The sequence below is a fragment of the Delphinapterus leucas genome, chromosome 2 (assembly GCF_059928025.1).
Source record: "Delphinapterus leucas isolate spDelLeu-1000000601 "Yukka" chromosome 2, BTC_Dleu_Yukka2, whole genome shotgun sequence".
NCBI classification, from domain to species: domain Eukaryota; kingdom Metazoa; phylum Chordata; class Mammalia; order Artiodactyla; family Monodontidae; genus Delphinapterus; species Delphinapterus leucas.
In genome coordinates, this window is record NC_143130.1 from 104,543,275 (window position 1) to 104,559,589 (window position 16,315).

General features: G+C 45.3%; 1 protein-coding gene across 1 annotated transcript in view; it reads left to right on the forward strand.

Annotated features, from left to right (window-relative positions):
- Positions 1-16,315, forward strand: part of RYR3 (ryanodine receptor 3) — a 373,779-nt gene that overhangs the window by 306,054 nt on the left and 51,410 nt on the right. The window contains exons 70-73 of the mRNA XM_089906254.1: positions 1,322-1,562; positions 8,358-8,445; positions 8,541-8,633; positions 16,115-16,285. Coding sequence (XP_089762380.1) covers positions 1,322-1,562; positions 8,358-8,445; positions 8,541-8,633; positions 16,115-16,285 — 593 coding nt within the window. The remainder of the gene's footprint in view (positions 1-1,321; positions 1,563-8,357; positions 8,446-8,540; positions 8,634-16,114; positions 16,286-16,315) is intronic.

Consider the following 16,315-nt stretch of genomic DNA (forward strand, 5'->3'; position numbering starts at 1 on the left):
TAAGGCAGTTTGTTGAGGAGCTCTAATTTCTAAATCTGGATTAAGGGAAGGAAGGTAATGGAAGGATGGACTCCCTTAGCTTCCCCAGAGGTGCAGTGGAAAGATGTCACAGCACCCTGATGGGAACTGAACGTGACCTGTTATTTCACAGGTGAACCCAGATCTCATTCAGTTAGGCCACTTCATTCCTGGTGCCTAAACAGAGTCCATTTTAAATAGCAACCTCAAATCAGCCATATCTGGAACAGCCATTCCGATTCCAGATCCAGAGCAGAAATGCAGCCCGGTGAAGGCTGGAGTGTGAAACATGAGCCATCACGGTGTTGTTTCGACCTGTTGGTTAATGCTTCTCAGCAGAGAACTGTTTTCGCCTTCTCTTTCTAAAACAGCCGTATTTATGAAAGCAAAAAATAAGGTAAAGTGAGATTAAAAAGAAAAAGTGCTGGATTATAGGCTGTTTCCAATTGAAACACCCTACATGAAAGAACCTTTGAAATACACAAAATACGCAATCAATGCACTTTGTGAATGGTTCATGACTCTTGAGAATTTTATTTCACTTATCTTTAAATAATTACTCTGATTCTCATCTTTATTATGGATTAGACCAATAGGATATTCCATTTAAGAAACTCGACGAGACATGTAAGTTTTATCTTTCTCTTCAAGAAGGCTGGAACCATAGTCCCAGGTCCCACTGATTTCTTGTTTCTGCTCATCGACTTCTAGTGGCCACCCCAGTCTGCCTCTCAGTTTATTATAGATGATAGTAGTTTCTCGGCTTTTCTCAGGGCCCAGAGGAGTCCCCAGGCAGTAGGTTGGCAGTTCTCAAGTCCTGGGGGCTGAGAACTGTGGTTGGGTCCATATATTTTTAACAAGAGATTTTTCTATAAACCAGAAAGAGTAGTATTCAGTGCCTACTCTTGACTCAGCACAGTGTTGGTTATTATGAATAAAAGGTTTATAATCTAGCTAGTGAGCCAAAACCAACATGAATGTACTCTAAAGTGAAACAAGATAGCCTGTTATGAAGAGCTCAGAGTTATAGCAAACGCCATACGTGAAGAGCTAAAGGGTGGCAAGGTTTCCCCATGGCCTAGAGAAGCAGAACAGGGATAGAGACCTTCTCCTATAGCTCCACCCCCACCCCCAGCAACTGAGGCTTCATGAGATGGAAGTGCCAAGCAGAGGATGAAGGAAGGGCAAGTGCCATCCTGAGTTGATGGCTTTTCCCAGCCTCACCTTTGAGTACCCCTTCTTCCCTTTCATCGATTGTCATAACGTGCAAAATGAGGGGGAGGCCCTTTGTTTGCAAACACAGTGTATGCGCAGCCAATCATCGGCAAAGCCAGGGCGGACCTGCTAAGAAGCCACTTCATCCCAACTCTGGAGAAGCTGAAGAAGAAGGCTGTGAAGACCGTGCAGGAAGAGGAGCAGCTGAAAGCCGACAGCAGAGGGGACGCCCAGGAGGCAGAGCTCCTCATTCTGGATGAGTTTGCCGTCCTCTGCAGAGACCTCTATGCCTTCTACCCCATGCTGATCCGCTACGTGGACAACAACAGGTACGGAGGAGGCCTAGGCAAGTCCCCAGGATGGAGAGACAGTATTGGGTTTTGTTACAGGTGAGAGAGGGAGGTCACAGCTGCCACCACCAGGGCCCCTCCCCCACAGAATCCCTGGTGTGGGACCTCTGGGCAATGCTCTCCTTGGCCAGTGATTCTACATGATCAGTGGCATGGCCACCCCTTCCATCTTCACAGGCCACCACAGGGAAGAGGGAGTTAGTCGAATAAGGGCAGCAGCGACCCACTTCTGCCCCTCTGCTGCTCTCTCACACATTCATTCAACAGACATTACTGACTGGGTGTCAGGCACTGTTGTAGGCATTAGGGGACAAGAGAGAACAAAACAGAAAGAGATGTTGGCCCAGGGAACTTTCATTCCGGCAGGAGGGTGGGGCAAGCAGACTATAAGCAAAACAAATACTTGCATATTTACAACATACTTACTTATATACTTAAAAATCTACTTATACACTTTACTTATAATTTACTTATCTAAGTAAATTATACAAGCAAAGTAAAGGGAATTAGGAGTTCCAGGGTGGCAGTTTTAAAAGAATGTTAACTGAGAAAGTGACATTTGAACACTGACCCAAAGGAGGTGAGGTCGGGAACCGTGCAGGTCTGGGGAAGGGTTATGTTCCCAGGAAAAGGAAACATCTGGTGCAAGCCCCGAGGAAGGGGTGTGCGTTGGGATGTTCAGGGCATCACGAGGAGGCCAGTACAGCTGGAGAAGAGTGAGGGGCCAGGAAAGCAGGAGGAGACATCCGAGAAGCCATCTTCTCTCCACGGGGCCAGGGCTTCTCCTCCGAGCGAGATGAGCATTTGGTGCAGGTTTGAAGATAAGCTGTGATGTGATCTGACTCAGTCTTTGAACGCTGTGGTGAGGGATCAGGGCAAATAAGGAAGTGAGGAGACCGGCCAAGAGGCTCACGGTGACCCAGTCAAGAGCTGAGGGTACAGAGCAGACTAGTGGTGCCAGGGCTGGGGCAGAGGATGGGGCTGGGGTTTCCCTTCAGAGTCCTGAAAATGTTCTGAAACTAGATAGTGGTGGTTGTACTAAATGTTGCTAATGAGTAATTTTATGTTACGTATATTTTACCACAATTAAAAAGAAAAAAACAAAGAGTTGGTGGTGGCTGGGACCAGGCTGGTAGCAATGAAGGTTGATAGAAGATGTCAGATTCTGGGCCTGTTTTAAAGGTAGAGCCCTTGGGACTGAAGATTGGGAATAAGAGAAAAGAGGGGAGTCAAAGATGATTCTGGGCAAATGGAAGGATGGAGTTCCCAGCAGTTGAGTTGGGGAGGATTGTGGATACAGAAGTTTTTTTAGGGCAAGATCAGGATATCACTTTCAGTCGTGTTAAATTTGAGTTCCCTCTTCAATACAAAAATGAAAATGTTGAGTGGGCGGTTGAATATATGAGTCCAGAGTTCAGGAGGGAGGTCTGGTGTAGACATGAGAATTTGAGAGTCATCCACACGTTGATATATGGTCTTTGAGCGACATGAGACTGGATGAGATAAATAAAGGCTTGAGAGGGAGAGAGAAGAGTTCTAAGGACTGAGCCCATGTGCTCGGGTCAGGCAGAAGAGAAGGAACCCGTGAGTGAGACTGAGAGGGAGCCACCAGTGAGACAGGAGGAAACCAACAGAATGTTGTGTCCTGGATGCCAACTTCACAAGGGATTTCCAGGAGGAAAGAATGATGAATGAAGGTTATTGGTGACCTTGACAAGAGCAGCTTCAAGGGAGCAATGGAGATGAGGACCTCTTTGGAGTAGGTTGGAAGAGAATGGGAGAAAAGGACTTGGAGATAGCAGTACAGACAACTTATTCAAGGAGTTTTACTATAAAGGGGAACAGAGAAACGGGCTGCTAGCTGGGGGAAGAAGTAGGCTCAAGAGGAGAGTTTTTAAGATAGAGAAGGTGCTTGGAGGTTTGAGGAGGAAGGAGGCAGCGCCCAGGGAGAGTGGGAGAGCAGGTGGACCAGGGAAGTGAGTGCGATTGCCGGGCAGCATGCAGGGCCGGCCCCACTGGAGATCTGTGCTCGTGAATTGAAAGTGGGACCCATTGGCAAGTCGTGTTTTTCTCCAGCCAGTTTGGCTGCCAGGTACAGGCCCAGACTTGGAAGAGAGTTGGATTTAACCAGGGTTGGGGCTTTGCAAAATGAGTGTGACAAAGAAAAATGGGTTAGGGAGTTGAGGGTGTATATTATAGGGTAATTCTAAAGATTGGCCATGGGATTTAAGCTGGATGAGGGGGGAATGAAGGCATAGGAGCCTAATGTTCATGAACAGGCAAAGGAACAAAGGACTGTAGGTCCCAGTGAAAGGCAAAGACCAAATAGATGTTTTTATTATACCACACCCTCTTAAAGCTTAGAGGCCTAAACTGTAAGTTTGGGAAGGTTTAATTTTCAAATACTCCATTGTAGATACTGAAAAGACCTAGGGATATTGGGGGGAACGTTGCTGACTTTTTGAGTGGTATGCCATTCTGACATGGGCAAGGAATACGTCTGGATATGCCCATTTTAGCATTTATTTCATAAGGTAAATTGTACTTACTGTTTAAAATATTTACTTAAGATTACATATATTTAGCTTTGCAAAATAAACGTCTTACACACACTGTATATAAGTGTGTATGTGTGTGTGTGTGTGTGTGTGTGTGTGTATGTGTATGTGTATGAAATTCCTTACCTATCTGTGGGGAATTTTACTCACTGTCTCAAAAGAAATCCTGCTTTCAGGGTCATCATTTTAGTCATTTCTGATAACATAATTATGTTAGCAGGTTAGCGAAGGAATTTGTCAGAGTTTGAGGTGAAAACAGAAATGAAAGTAGAGTAAGGTTGCCCCTGGAATAGCTCTTTAACTGCATTTGTCACTATTGACAATCAAGATGCAAGATAGAGTGTGTTCCACTTACACATTGTTTGACAGTTGCTAAAAATGGCAATGTCAGAGAGTCTGAGATCATCACTAATTCATTCATCCCCACTTTTCAACCCTTTCTTCCCTGAACACCAGGGAGCATTATGGCCGTCTGAGCCTCACTTAGAAATACTTCCTTCCTGTGTGTGTGCCTTTACCTCCTTCAAGTTCTTTCTTCACCCAAAAGAATTGGCTGGCTTGGAAGCACGGGATTGTGGAGTTGGCAGGAATAATAGAGCCCAGCTCATCTTACCTATAACTGGATGAATCAATATCCTCTTCCCTTTTCCTAGCGGTGCATTTCCTGCCTGATTTTCCACCACGGTTATGGATGACAGGTACAGCCATACTGTGCGTGCCTTCCCATTCTAGTTTCAGACAGTTAAAGCCATTTTGGTTCAACTCTTTCTCATTCATTTTTTTTCTTCCAGTTTTATTGAGATATAATTGACACACAGCCCTCTGTAAGTGTAAGGTATACAACAGAACGATTCGACTTATATACATCATGAAATGCTTAGAATAAGTTTAGTGAACATCCATCACCTCACACAGATACAAAATAAAAGACACGAAAAAGTATTTTTTCCTTGTGATGAGGACTCTTGGGATTTACGCTCTTAACTTTCATGTATAACATACAGCGTTAATTAGATTAATCACGTTGCACCTTACACCCCCTAGGACTTACTTATCTTATAACTGGAAGTTTATACCTTTAACCACCTTCATCCAATTCCCCTTCCCCCCACTCTGAACCGTTTTTGAGTTCAGATCTGTATCTCCCATCAACCCTGATTTTGCTCTCTAGAGGCGCACAAAACTACTCCAATCTCTCTTGTGGCAGCTCTTTAAACATTGAAGAGAGCCATCTGGTCCTGTCCTCCCCTGTTTTCTCTCGTCATATTAAACCTTTGGACTTCCTTCAGCCCTGTCACAGCAGTGCCAAGTCTCTTCGACAGCTGAAACAGTCTTCTGAAGAGAAGCTTCTGTGGGTCAGTGTTGAACCTGAAGCTGACCCAGAATAAGCAAGAGCTCCCAGCGTGCTGTGGTCCGAGCAGGGCGAATCAGGGTTCCATGTCCTCACGCCGGGAGATTATACATCAACATAGGTTCAACAAACCTCTCTACACAAGGCAGCAGCGCCTCAGCCTCCTTTCTGGAAATCAGACACACTCTGAACAGAAACGACCAACTTTAAATAGTACGATTTTGGGTGAAAACCCATCTCGCAGACTGTTGAAGGGAATCCAAGTGAATCCTGTGTGGTGACCACCTCGGGCTGTATCCTCTGCAAGAGACTCAGGAACAAGGCAGAGATAAGCTCTTACCTCTTAGTCAGACAACCGGGCGGTGAATATAGGAACACAGCTTTACTTTCTTTCAAAATCTGATAACTGGCTTTACTTTCTTCAAAAACCTGTTAAGTTGTCATTTTGACAATAGCAGTCTAACTCTCCTTTATTCTCCTGCCTTTTGTTTCTGTTTTGCCTCTAAACCCAACTGTCTTCCCCACCTACAGCTTTGCATTTCCCAGCTGCCTTTTGGCAGCATGCAGAGCAGATGATATAAGAAACCCACAGGTCGGTTAAGTACCTCCAAAAGGATCAAATGTCTGAATGTTGAGAAAGGTCTGAGTTCTGTGGAAGGCTGGGAGCAGGGAGGAGAGAGTCTGGTTGCATCATTTGGGGGTAGGACGTATATACGGGCAAGTTGGAGAGGCAAGGTCAGGTTCTTCTGTCCTCCTGCAAATACTGACTTAATCTGGCTTGAGAGGTGCAGAGAGTTTACGTGCCTGGGGGAAAACATTTAACGGTGGGTTCATGTGTACCCACCATTCTGAACCTGAAGAAGGAACCTCACTAAAGACAAAGAGTAAAACTCTGCCTCTTGGAAGAAGGGTGTTGAAAACAAAATTCATTCAGCTGAAACTGCATTCCCATATGAAGGCAAAAGTATGCAAAGCCTCTTTCTCCTGTGAGCAAATGTTTACCTGAGATTTTGTTTTCAGTGTTCCTGCGACTCACACTGGCTGTGGCTGTGCTTTTCCTGGGCGGGATAGGATGTGACCCCTTGCCTCTTCCCACTCAAGGCACAGTACAAGCCTATAAAGCACATTTAAACCAAAACGCTACAGAAGGAACAGCTGGCGGCTCTGATAAAACCTGACACTTGACCCTGAAAAAGCGCTCCTGAAAAATCAATATGAAAGAAATCAAAAAGCATTACCAGTCTCAAGCCTCGAGTTTGGATTGTATCTGGCTTCTAGTGATGGATACCTTATAGAGTGGCTTAAATTAGAAGTTAAATCTCACACGTGAAGGAAGTCCAGAGATAGCCAATCCATGGCCAGTATGGCTGCTCTTCATTAGGAACCCTCACTCCTCTGTCTTTCTGTCCTCAACATTGGCGTCCATGTTCAAAGTTACTTCAGGTGCAACATGCCAGTTAGAGTTTGAGCTGTCATGTTTTCATACCAGAGAGGAAGTAGAAAGGCAAAAGGGCACCTTCAGCTATCTGATCCTTTTTAGAGAACTTTTCCAGAAGGCTCATCCAACAACTTCCTCTTCCATCTCATTGATCAGAACTTAGCTCCACGGCTGTCCCTCGGGGGCGGGGGCTGGGGAATGTGACCTTCAGCAGGGCACGGTGCCACCCGGAGTAAAATGGGGGTTTGTGCCTAAGGAAGAAGAGGAGAATGAGTGTTGGGCAGACCACCTGTAGTGTCTGCCTATAAAGGAGAGGCTAGTTGAGGTAGAAAACAAGGAAGATTAGACAAGAATGTCCATGAGGCTGGAACTCAGGGCGGGAAGGAATTGAGGAGATGAGAAAGGAATCCAGAGGTGGTCTTGGCCTCATGAGTCTTCACCTTTCTTCCTTAGCCTGTGCCTTCCGTGAATGGGCAGACGGTACAGGCTGCTCAGAGCAATTCAGTCTGATGTCCCAGGGCTTAGGGAACTGGCTTTTTGATAGCTATTACCATGCATACAACCAAGGGACATTAGGTTTTTTAGACCATTCATGACAGCCCCAAGGTTTTCTTTAAGAAAGACGATAGACAGTTTAATTTCTAATGTGTTACTTTATGCAGGTATTTACTCACCCAGCCGTTTCAAAATATAACTCAAACGCACAAGATAGGGGCGAGACAACTTTTAGGAAATGACTGAATCCTACTGCAGTTGAGCCTCCTTGCCGCCACTGTGAAATTTCTTAGCCTAGTATTTTTTTTTTAAATGCGTAATGCCTATTTATAGGGAATTTGCAAACCATTTCAAAGGGCATAGGAGGTGTTTGGTCTCTGCCTATACACTTTATATAACAGTTAAAAAAAATTATTGTCTTACAGATTTCATTCATAAAAGTGGCTTTGAAAGGAAAACGGGCAAGGCCTGAACTGTTTATAGAGTGCTCACAATTTCAGAGGCTTGACAAGATTAGATGTCATACTGACCAAGACTTTCCTAGTCTTGCTAGACTTGAGGATTAAAGGAGGCCTGTCCCAAAACTTAGAATGTAACCTTAATCACCTCTTCAGTTTAAAGGAAAACAAAACCTTACTTTGACCATTTTGAAATGTTGATTTCTGACATCTGTTTGCTGAGAGAATCCTGGAATCCTTTGGTAACATGGAAATGATTATTGTAGGTCTTCAAAAATACCTACAACAATTGCATGCCTATATCTAAGCATGCAAGGAATATATTGATATTTAGTCTCTCTGAAGATTGCCTTCTATGGGAATGCAATTTTATCTGGATAAATGTGTGTATCTGATGTCGGTATAATTTTTAGAGTGTGACTCTTTCAATCATTGCTGAATTCCACATGCATATTCATTTATCTTTCACCTCAGATCTAACTGGCTCAAAAGCCCCGATGCTGACTCTGACCAGCTCTTCCGCATGGTGGCAGAGGTCTTCATCCTGTGGTGTAAATCTCACGTAAGCACACATGGGGGCCCTGGATTTAGAGTTGGTGGTGAAAGGTACACCTCAACTTTCTTGTAATGTTTGCTTTTTTATTTTCCCCCACTTAGAACTTCAAGAGGGAAGAGCAAAATTTTGTGATTCAGAACGAAATTAATAATTTGGCATTTTTAACTGGAGACAGCAAAAGCAAGATGTCAAAAGTAAGTCCATAGAAATCAGTTCCAAAGACTCTCCAACCTTGACCTAAGCTACATGTCTTGGGTGTATGAAGGGATTAGCTCCTACTGCGTTTAGGTCAAACAACAGAAACCAACAGGTCCACTGTTCTTTCTTTGAGAATGAGCCAGAAGAAACTGCTCTCAAATAAGCATGGTCATCCCATTTTATGAATAAGTAGCTGCTTTGTGCGTCAGAAAGTTTAAGTTTCAAGACCTGCCTAAGGCCTTCGAGAGGTCTCCAAAACAAAAGCTGCTGTTACTTGTTTTAAAGTAGAACTACTTGCTGTGTAGAAAAGCTACAAAAATACATGTGCCTAGAGCCACCTTTTAATTAGCTGTGAGGACATTGCCTTGTTTTGAAGATTTCGTAGACACATATTCTTACAGTGCACTTATCTTCTTCCTATCTTGAACATCTGGTAGCTGCTTTATTTCAGCTGTGCTGACCTCTTAATGCCTTCTGTTTATTTGCATTCAGAAACCCAAACATTTGTCCATCCCCCTGCAGGGAAATGTTTGAAAGAGGGCGTTCCAAACATCTGTCTGAAAACAGAGTCACCTACAGGGAGGGTGTCGCAGTATTGAATACAGGAGGGGCAGCCGACCTCCGGGTTCCCCCCACCCCGAGTCAGCCCTGCACAGTGAGGTTTTGCTGTTTTTATTGGAGAGAATTCTCAGACACACTCCTTTAGGTGTACACACAAAAACAAGGCTTACTTAAATGTGCTGTTTCGTTCCCGGCTGTCATGGCTTACCTGGACTCTCTTCCCCTGAGAAGCGTGCCTGGGTGAGGGTTGACTGTACTGTCACGTACAAGAGACGTGTGACACCTGAGATGTGCATCTCTCTCACTGCTGGCACAGTGCTGCCTCTGAGGACCAGGAAGGTGGAGTGTGCACGGGAACCCCTCAGAAGTGAGAACCAGTTCTGGAAAGATGACAGTCGCGTGTCTGTAGCAAAGCTCTTGGGGCAACCTTCCAAATAACCATTTGGGATAGAACACCTTTGTATGCAGAGCTGCAGACCAGGGGCCACCAAAAGTGAAAACTTCAACACCCAAAACTTCACCAAGCGTGCCTAGCTCTGGTCAGCTGCAATCACTCTGAACTTTCCATCCCTTCCATCTTTAAGCTATGTTGACATTAACACTTCTTCCAGCATCCAAAATTTGATTCTTAGAGTTTAGAATCTGGTATGCGCTGTTTAGTAAAGTTTGATAAATAGAACTGTGCACATACAATGTAGAGAGATTAGGTGTATATATATATTCACATTCAAGAGGAATCTTTGCTGCAAAAGAACCTTACTTAAGGTGCATCCTTTTGTGCTTTGGATAATTTTTATTTGATTTTCCAAAGTTTATTTTGCATTTGACTTTTGGCATACACAGCTGCTCATGTGAGGTACAGGAGGAAGGATATCTTCAGACTCCTGATCCCTGGATATCTATCCCTAAGTTCCCTCTGAAGGGTCTTCTCACAGCCATTACAGTGTCTCGTTTGACCCTGTCCACCTACCGAAAGTCACTGAATCCCAGACAGATTCCTTGCTGCCTTCAACTTGGGGTAGATCTTTTGGCCTTTGACTGAACCAGCTAGCATCCATTGTTATTGTCAGCGGATGGCAAAAAAGCAAAGAAAATGATTCTGGTACAAGGATTTGGATCCCAGATGAGCAGAAATGGCAAAGATAATCTCAGCCCTCTGGTGATGAATGGATACTCAGGGTCCTTGGGTTTATACTTGGAAAGAGAAGAGGTGACAAAGAATGATGTTTCAAAACTAACCTACTAACAAACTAACCTGAAATTGTTCATTCACATCACTGAATGAGGAAAAGGGTATGTTAGTCTTGTCAGAGGATGAGCGTATTCAGAACCTGTGCATCTTTCCTGCTGGTAAGCCTAGTCCATAGGAGCAGATGCTTTCATTTCCTTTCCATGGACATTGTATGCCAGTTTTTTCTGAGATGTGTTGGAGAGGGTCAAAGTTACAGTGTAATGGATGTAAGGACACTCCCTAGATGTTAAATAATATTTGCTGTGCTTCTCAGGGTAACAAATATTCATATTGTTACTGTGGCCTCAGTTGAGACACAAAGTGTAGTAGCAAACAGGACTAGAGCCTGAAAGGAAGTGAAGTCCCACTCTTGGCCCAGCTGCTCGGTATAGGTATGGCCTTGCATCGTTCACTTAACTTCTCGGGGCCCCAGTTTACCAATCTGTAGAATGGGCTTGAGCTTACTGCCTGACTTCTCCCAGCTCTACTAGTAGGCCCTGTTGGAAAGTCAGTTTTAAATGCATCTCTAGAATTGAATAATGTTACATAAATGCAGCACATTATTTCAGACAGAGAGATATCGTACCTCCAATAAACAGCAACTCATAGCCATTTCTGGTATTTCTTGGATGTAGAACTACATATTGCGAGGATGGGGAGGGGGTATTCTCTTTATTATCAGCTGAATCCCCATTGCCTTTGCCTCCCTGAAATTACATGTTCTCTCTGCTACCTGATCTGAATGGTCACCTGTGCTTGCTTTTATCTGCACTCATAATTGAATTCTGGTGTTGTATAAATGAAGTTGGCCTCCGTGCATATGGCAGAGATATGTGTGCTGGCATGCTGCATGCCCACACACACTACACATGCCATTGCAGATGGAAAGGAAGTGGAAAAAATATACAGTGGGCCGCACTGTTCTTACTTGATTAATTGAAGGTCAGTTCAAAGATGTGTCCTTTTTTCCAGCAGCTAAAGCACATTTTGGGGAGAGCTCATTGTATTGTATTTTGTTTGTATAACACCAGTTTGCAAATATATGTTCAGCAATACATAACAAAGCTGAGCACGGTGTTTTTTGTTTTGTTTTTAAACTCGTTTTGTTTTCTGGAAAAATGGCAGCAGCTTCCTCAGAGGGGAATGGTAAGTTAGAATGTGTTTAGCAAGTTAGAATGTGTTTAGCCCAAGAAATGCCAGTTCCTTGACCAAGATTATAAACAATAAAAGAGTTGTGATGCAGCAAATATTAGAGTGCCTCGTGTAAAGCCGCTCCACCCCATGAGCGTGATTTCAGTGTATTGAAAAAGGACAGGGAGGAGTTGAGAAGACATCTTTATGCTTGTCCAGGGTATTCAGAATGACATGTGTGACTTTGTTTGCTTCTTATTCCCATCCCCCTAGCTGCTCACTCGCCTCTCTCTCATTCCCTCCACCCCCCCACCACCTTTTTTCACTTTCATTTGTATTCCCTTTGCTTTTGCACTTGTGTAGTTCAAGTGCTCTCTCTCCCTCTGGCCCCCTCCCCTGTCCCTTCTCTCTCCCCCTTCCTGTTCCCTCTCTCTCTTCTTCTCCCTGTCTTTCCCCCTCCCCCTCCTCCATTCACTTCATCTCTCTGTCTCCCATCCCCTCCCCCTCTTCTCTCTACCATTCCCTCCTCTACCCTTCCCTGTTCTCTTACTGCCCTCCCTCCTCCTTTGGTGCCTCTCTCTCTCTCTTTCTCTCTGTCTCACTCTCCTTCTCCCTCTTGCTCTCTCATTCTTAGACTGGCTTCTGGACATTCACCTTTCCCTCTGCCATCTATTGTTGGGTTGACTGACCTCTACTTCCCTTACCCCCTCAGTGGGGATGAGCACTTCAGATGGCACAGCTCTGCCCTTGTTCCAAAGCCTCCCCGAGTGCTGTCTCAACACAGCACACCTACCGTGTGCTGTGTCCTCCTCCAACTCCTTTTCCCTTAAGAGTCTCTGTTTTTTTTAAAGTTCACACATAAATTGTCTATTTGGTCATAAACTATTGGTGATAAAGTGTGAGGGAAATGAAATGATTTTGAAGGTATAGGAATTTCTAGATTTCTGTTTCAGAAATAAAAAGTTTCAGCTAACATTTCAAAGATGCATAAATAGATCGATAGATAAATATATATATACATACATACATAAATAAAAGCATTTCCAGCATTAGGGAAATGCATTGAGTTAACTAATCGTAGCAATATGTGAAGAAAAGAATAAAATTAGAACCTATAGCATGTAGGAGTCTTTGACCTAAGGTATATTTAAAGGTCACAGCACAGAAGGGAGATTCCCCATCCTTTGGGCTGTGGGGTGATCCTGAACCACCTTGGATATTCCTAGAGTACATTTTTTAGAAACTTTTTTTAGGGGAAGCACACACATGGCCCATTAGTTCAGTTCTCCCTACTCTTTTTGTAACCACAGATCTTCTGGAGGTGATAATGTGGTGGGTGGAAGGAAATAAGAAAATTGGGGTCTTTGGTTACATGACAGATTGTCTGCATCCCACCCAGGTGCCAGGTGGGAGGGGGGGAAGGCATGAGATCTAAGAGTTCACTTGGGTGGCCAGATCTGAAGACCACCAGGGTCTGAGGGTCACACACTCTGGAAGGCTGGTCTCTGATGACCTTGCCCCAGGGATGCACTGCTTGGTCTGGGTGTAAGTCCTTTTGATCCAATTAACCTCCATCCTAACCTCCTACCCGCTCTTCATGCTGTGCTCAACCGGCTTCCAGAGCCGTTGGTTTTCTATTGTGTTGGCAGAGGAATGGGGGTGAAAGAGCTGTGACTAACATGTGGTGCCTTGTGTCTTGGACCCCTGCTTTCACTGACTGACTTCTCCTTGTTTCTTTTCTCTTGTCTTTCCACACAGGCCATGCAAGTAAAGGTACAGGTCAAATGCATGACGTGTCTTTTCTGTCCTAGTATTAGTGGTGCCAGGCTCTGGCCACCCTCTGCACTGTGATCACTGTGGGGGTGGTACAGAATGGATTTTCCCACCTGGAGGTCCCCAGGGCCTGCTTCAGGGAAGACAACTGCCTGTCAAAGAGTGAATGTAGGCCCTACCCACCCTTGGAATGGGGAAGCCGGGGAAGCCAGCCAAGCCTCGCCCTATCCGAGGTCTCCTTGCTATCTCAGCTCCCTTCCCCAGCTGCCCACTCTGCAGCCAGCATACTAACAGATAGGGGCGCTGACTGGGGCTGAGAGCTCGGGAGACTCACTCCTCTTATCTGCTGTTAGTGATCCCAGCCCTTCCACACTATACATGTCTGCCTCTTGCGCAAGGCTCCTATGAGTCAAAGAGAGTTTTCCAAGGACTAAAGTCAAGGATTTGGAATCAGCAGCAAGGATTGGAAATAGCCATGAGTTTTTGCATAAAATGTGCACACGGTGGAATAAACCCTGGGACAATTTTCTAGTAACCTATACAGGTTATTGCTTGGAAATATTTCTCTATGCCTCCATTGATGCGTGTCTGCTGACACTTGTCCCAAGCCCTCTGCACTCAGGTCTGTAGCAGAGACAGGGAGATGTGCAGGAACCAGGTCATGTGCAGCTCTTAGTTAGAAAAGGAAAATGGAGCCATGGCCAGGTAGATGTCGACCTGGATGTTGGCCCAGACTCTTAACTGCTGCGTGACCTTGGAAAAATCACTTAACTGCTCTGAACATCATGTTCCCCTTTATAAAACTGACTGGGTATCTCAGCCTTGTTGGGAGGATTAGAAATGCTTTATTTAAGTAGCAGGCACGTTGGGGCCACATCATATATTTAGCATTTGTAGTTAGAACAACATGAGATTGGCCAAATAAAATAGTGAGCAAGAAATTATTTAAATTGCGTATCAAATCCACAGAGTTCTATTTTGCGTACTTCCTTGATTGTATACTGCATGTTACTATTTACCTCTTACATTTATATGTAATGTATATGTAACAATACCTCATAATTTATATTCACAAAACTGGGTTCTATCCTCTATGGACAATCTGAGGATAGAACCTCACAAATTACCCTTACAGTTTTCAAGGGTAATTTAGACTTTAAATGAGTTCTGCGTTAGCCACAACCTTTAGAATTCTGTACCTGATAGAACATCTAAGGAACCCAGCAAGCACTCGGTAAATGATAGAGCTCTTGAGGTCTTTGTGTGAATCAGCCGTCCACTGTGTGTCTAGAACATAAGACACTGTGTATCTTGCCTGTCTGTCTCACATCCCCCTCCCTCCTCATGTTTCTCACTGCCGCCTCCCACTGCTGTGCTGGATCTGACCTGTTGTTTTGGAGCACGAGGCACAAGTAGAGTTGTCTGGCAGTATTTGGTCAGACTGGGTTTTGCTGGCCAGGGATTTCACTGTGGTTTCTGTGGTGTAACCACCCGAAGGTTTAGCCACCACAAGCTGGGTAAAAGAAGTCGCCACTATTTTAAGAGTGTCCATTAATAATTATGAGCTTCCTTCACACTTTGGGAAGTAATTTAAAGAGATCAGCCCCAAGACGGTGTGAATTCTGACCATACTTAATCTTCTCTCAGAGAGCCAGTCCTTCACAAAACAAAATCTGTTCCAGCCCAGGGCCCCAGGTCTTGCAAGCCAGTTCCAGAGGCGGCATCTGGACTCTTCCCTGCTCCCAGAGCCTTATGTGTTTGGGTTGTTGTGAACCACAGCGTGACCGCCTGGATGCTGCAAACACTTGAAGGCCCTCATAAAGCAAAAGTTTTAATGAGCCCCGATTCTCCCCTGTCATGGTCCCTGACTTCATTCTCTGCCTCTGGCCACCCAGCCCTTCCTCACTTCCAGCAAGAGCCCACTCAGCTGGGGCAGAGCCCAGCAAATGACGTACCACGTGGGCCGCTTTGCTCTTTTGGAACCGGACTCAGGAAAATCGGGTCACCACAGAGCCTTGTTTTGCTGAGCCCACCCATACCCACCTCGTGCTGTGGGTGCAGAGGGTCCTCAGTTGGTTGCCTGGGGCTGCCATAGCCTAGTGCATTGGCCTCTTCTCTCAAACCTCCCACTTCTTTGGATGAACGCTCCCAGAAAGGGGTGAGAAAGTGTAACCAAAAGAGGGCAGACTCCCCCAGACTTGGGGCGTTCCCTCACTTGTCTGCGCTGTTTCTCCTAACTCTGTCTCAACCAGATCCCAAAGCAGCCCTACCTACTTGGGGGTTCCCCTTTTCCTGCAGGAACGTGTGCTGCCTTGAACAGAGGCTGAGTGGGATGCAGGTGCTCCAAAAGGCTCGCTTCAGCCCTGGCCACCAGCAGTTGTTCTAGGGTAGATGCTCTTTCACTTGTTTACTGCCGCCCAGCGTCAGGATTCTCAGTTCTTTTCTGCAGTCATTTTGTCAGTTATCGAATCATTCTTTTAGTAGAAACATTAGTTTGTTCATACTGCCCAGATGTCAGCGAACAGAGACTGTGGGTGTCCGTGGTGTGTGTCTGGTCACGTGGTTCCGTGAGCATGCGCACAAGGAGAGGGCTCAGGGTCAGGGCCGGTCTTGAAGGGCCACCTGGTTGTCTTTGTTTCATATGGTCCTTTACTGTCCTCTGAAATGTTTAATAGAAAGGCCCACCCTGTACTGATGGGGCCACAGGAGGCAGGCTGCCTCCAAGGTGAGGCGGTGCCTTTCAGAGTCACTCAACCCGTTTGTTTCAACCTCATCTCCTAGTCTGGAGGACAGGACCAGGAGAGGAAGAAGACGAAGCGGAGGGGGGACTTGTATTCCATCCAGACCTCCCTCATCGTGGCTGCACTCAAGAAAATGCTGCCCATTGGTTTGAATATGTGCACCCCAGGCGATCAGGAGCTGATCTCCCTCGCAAAATCACGGTACAGCTATGTAAGTCGCCCATCTGCTTTGGTGGAGCAT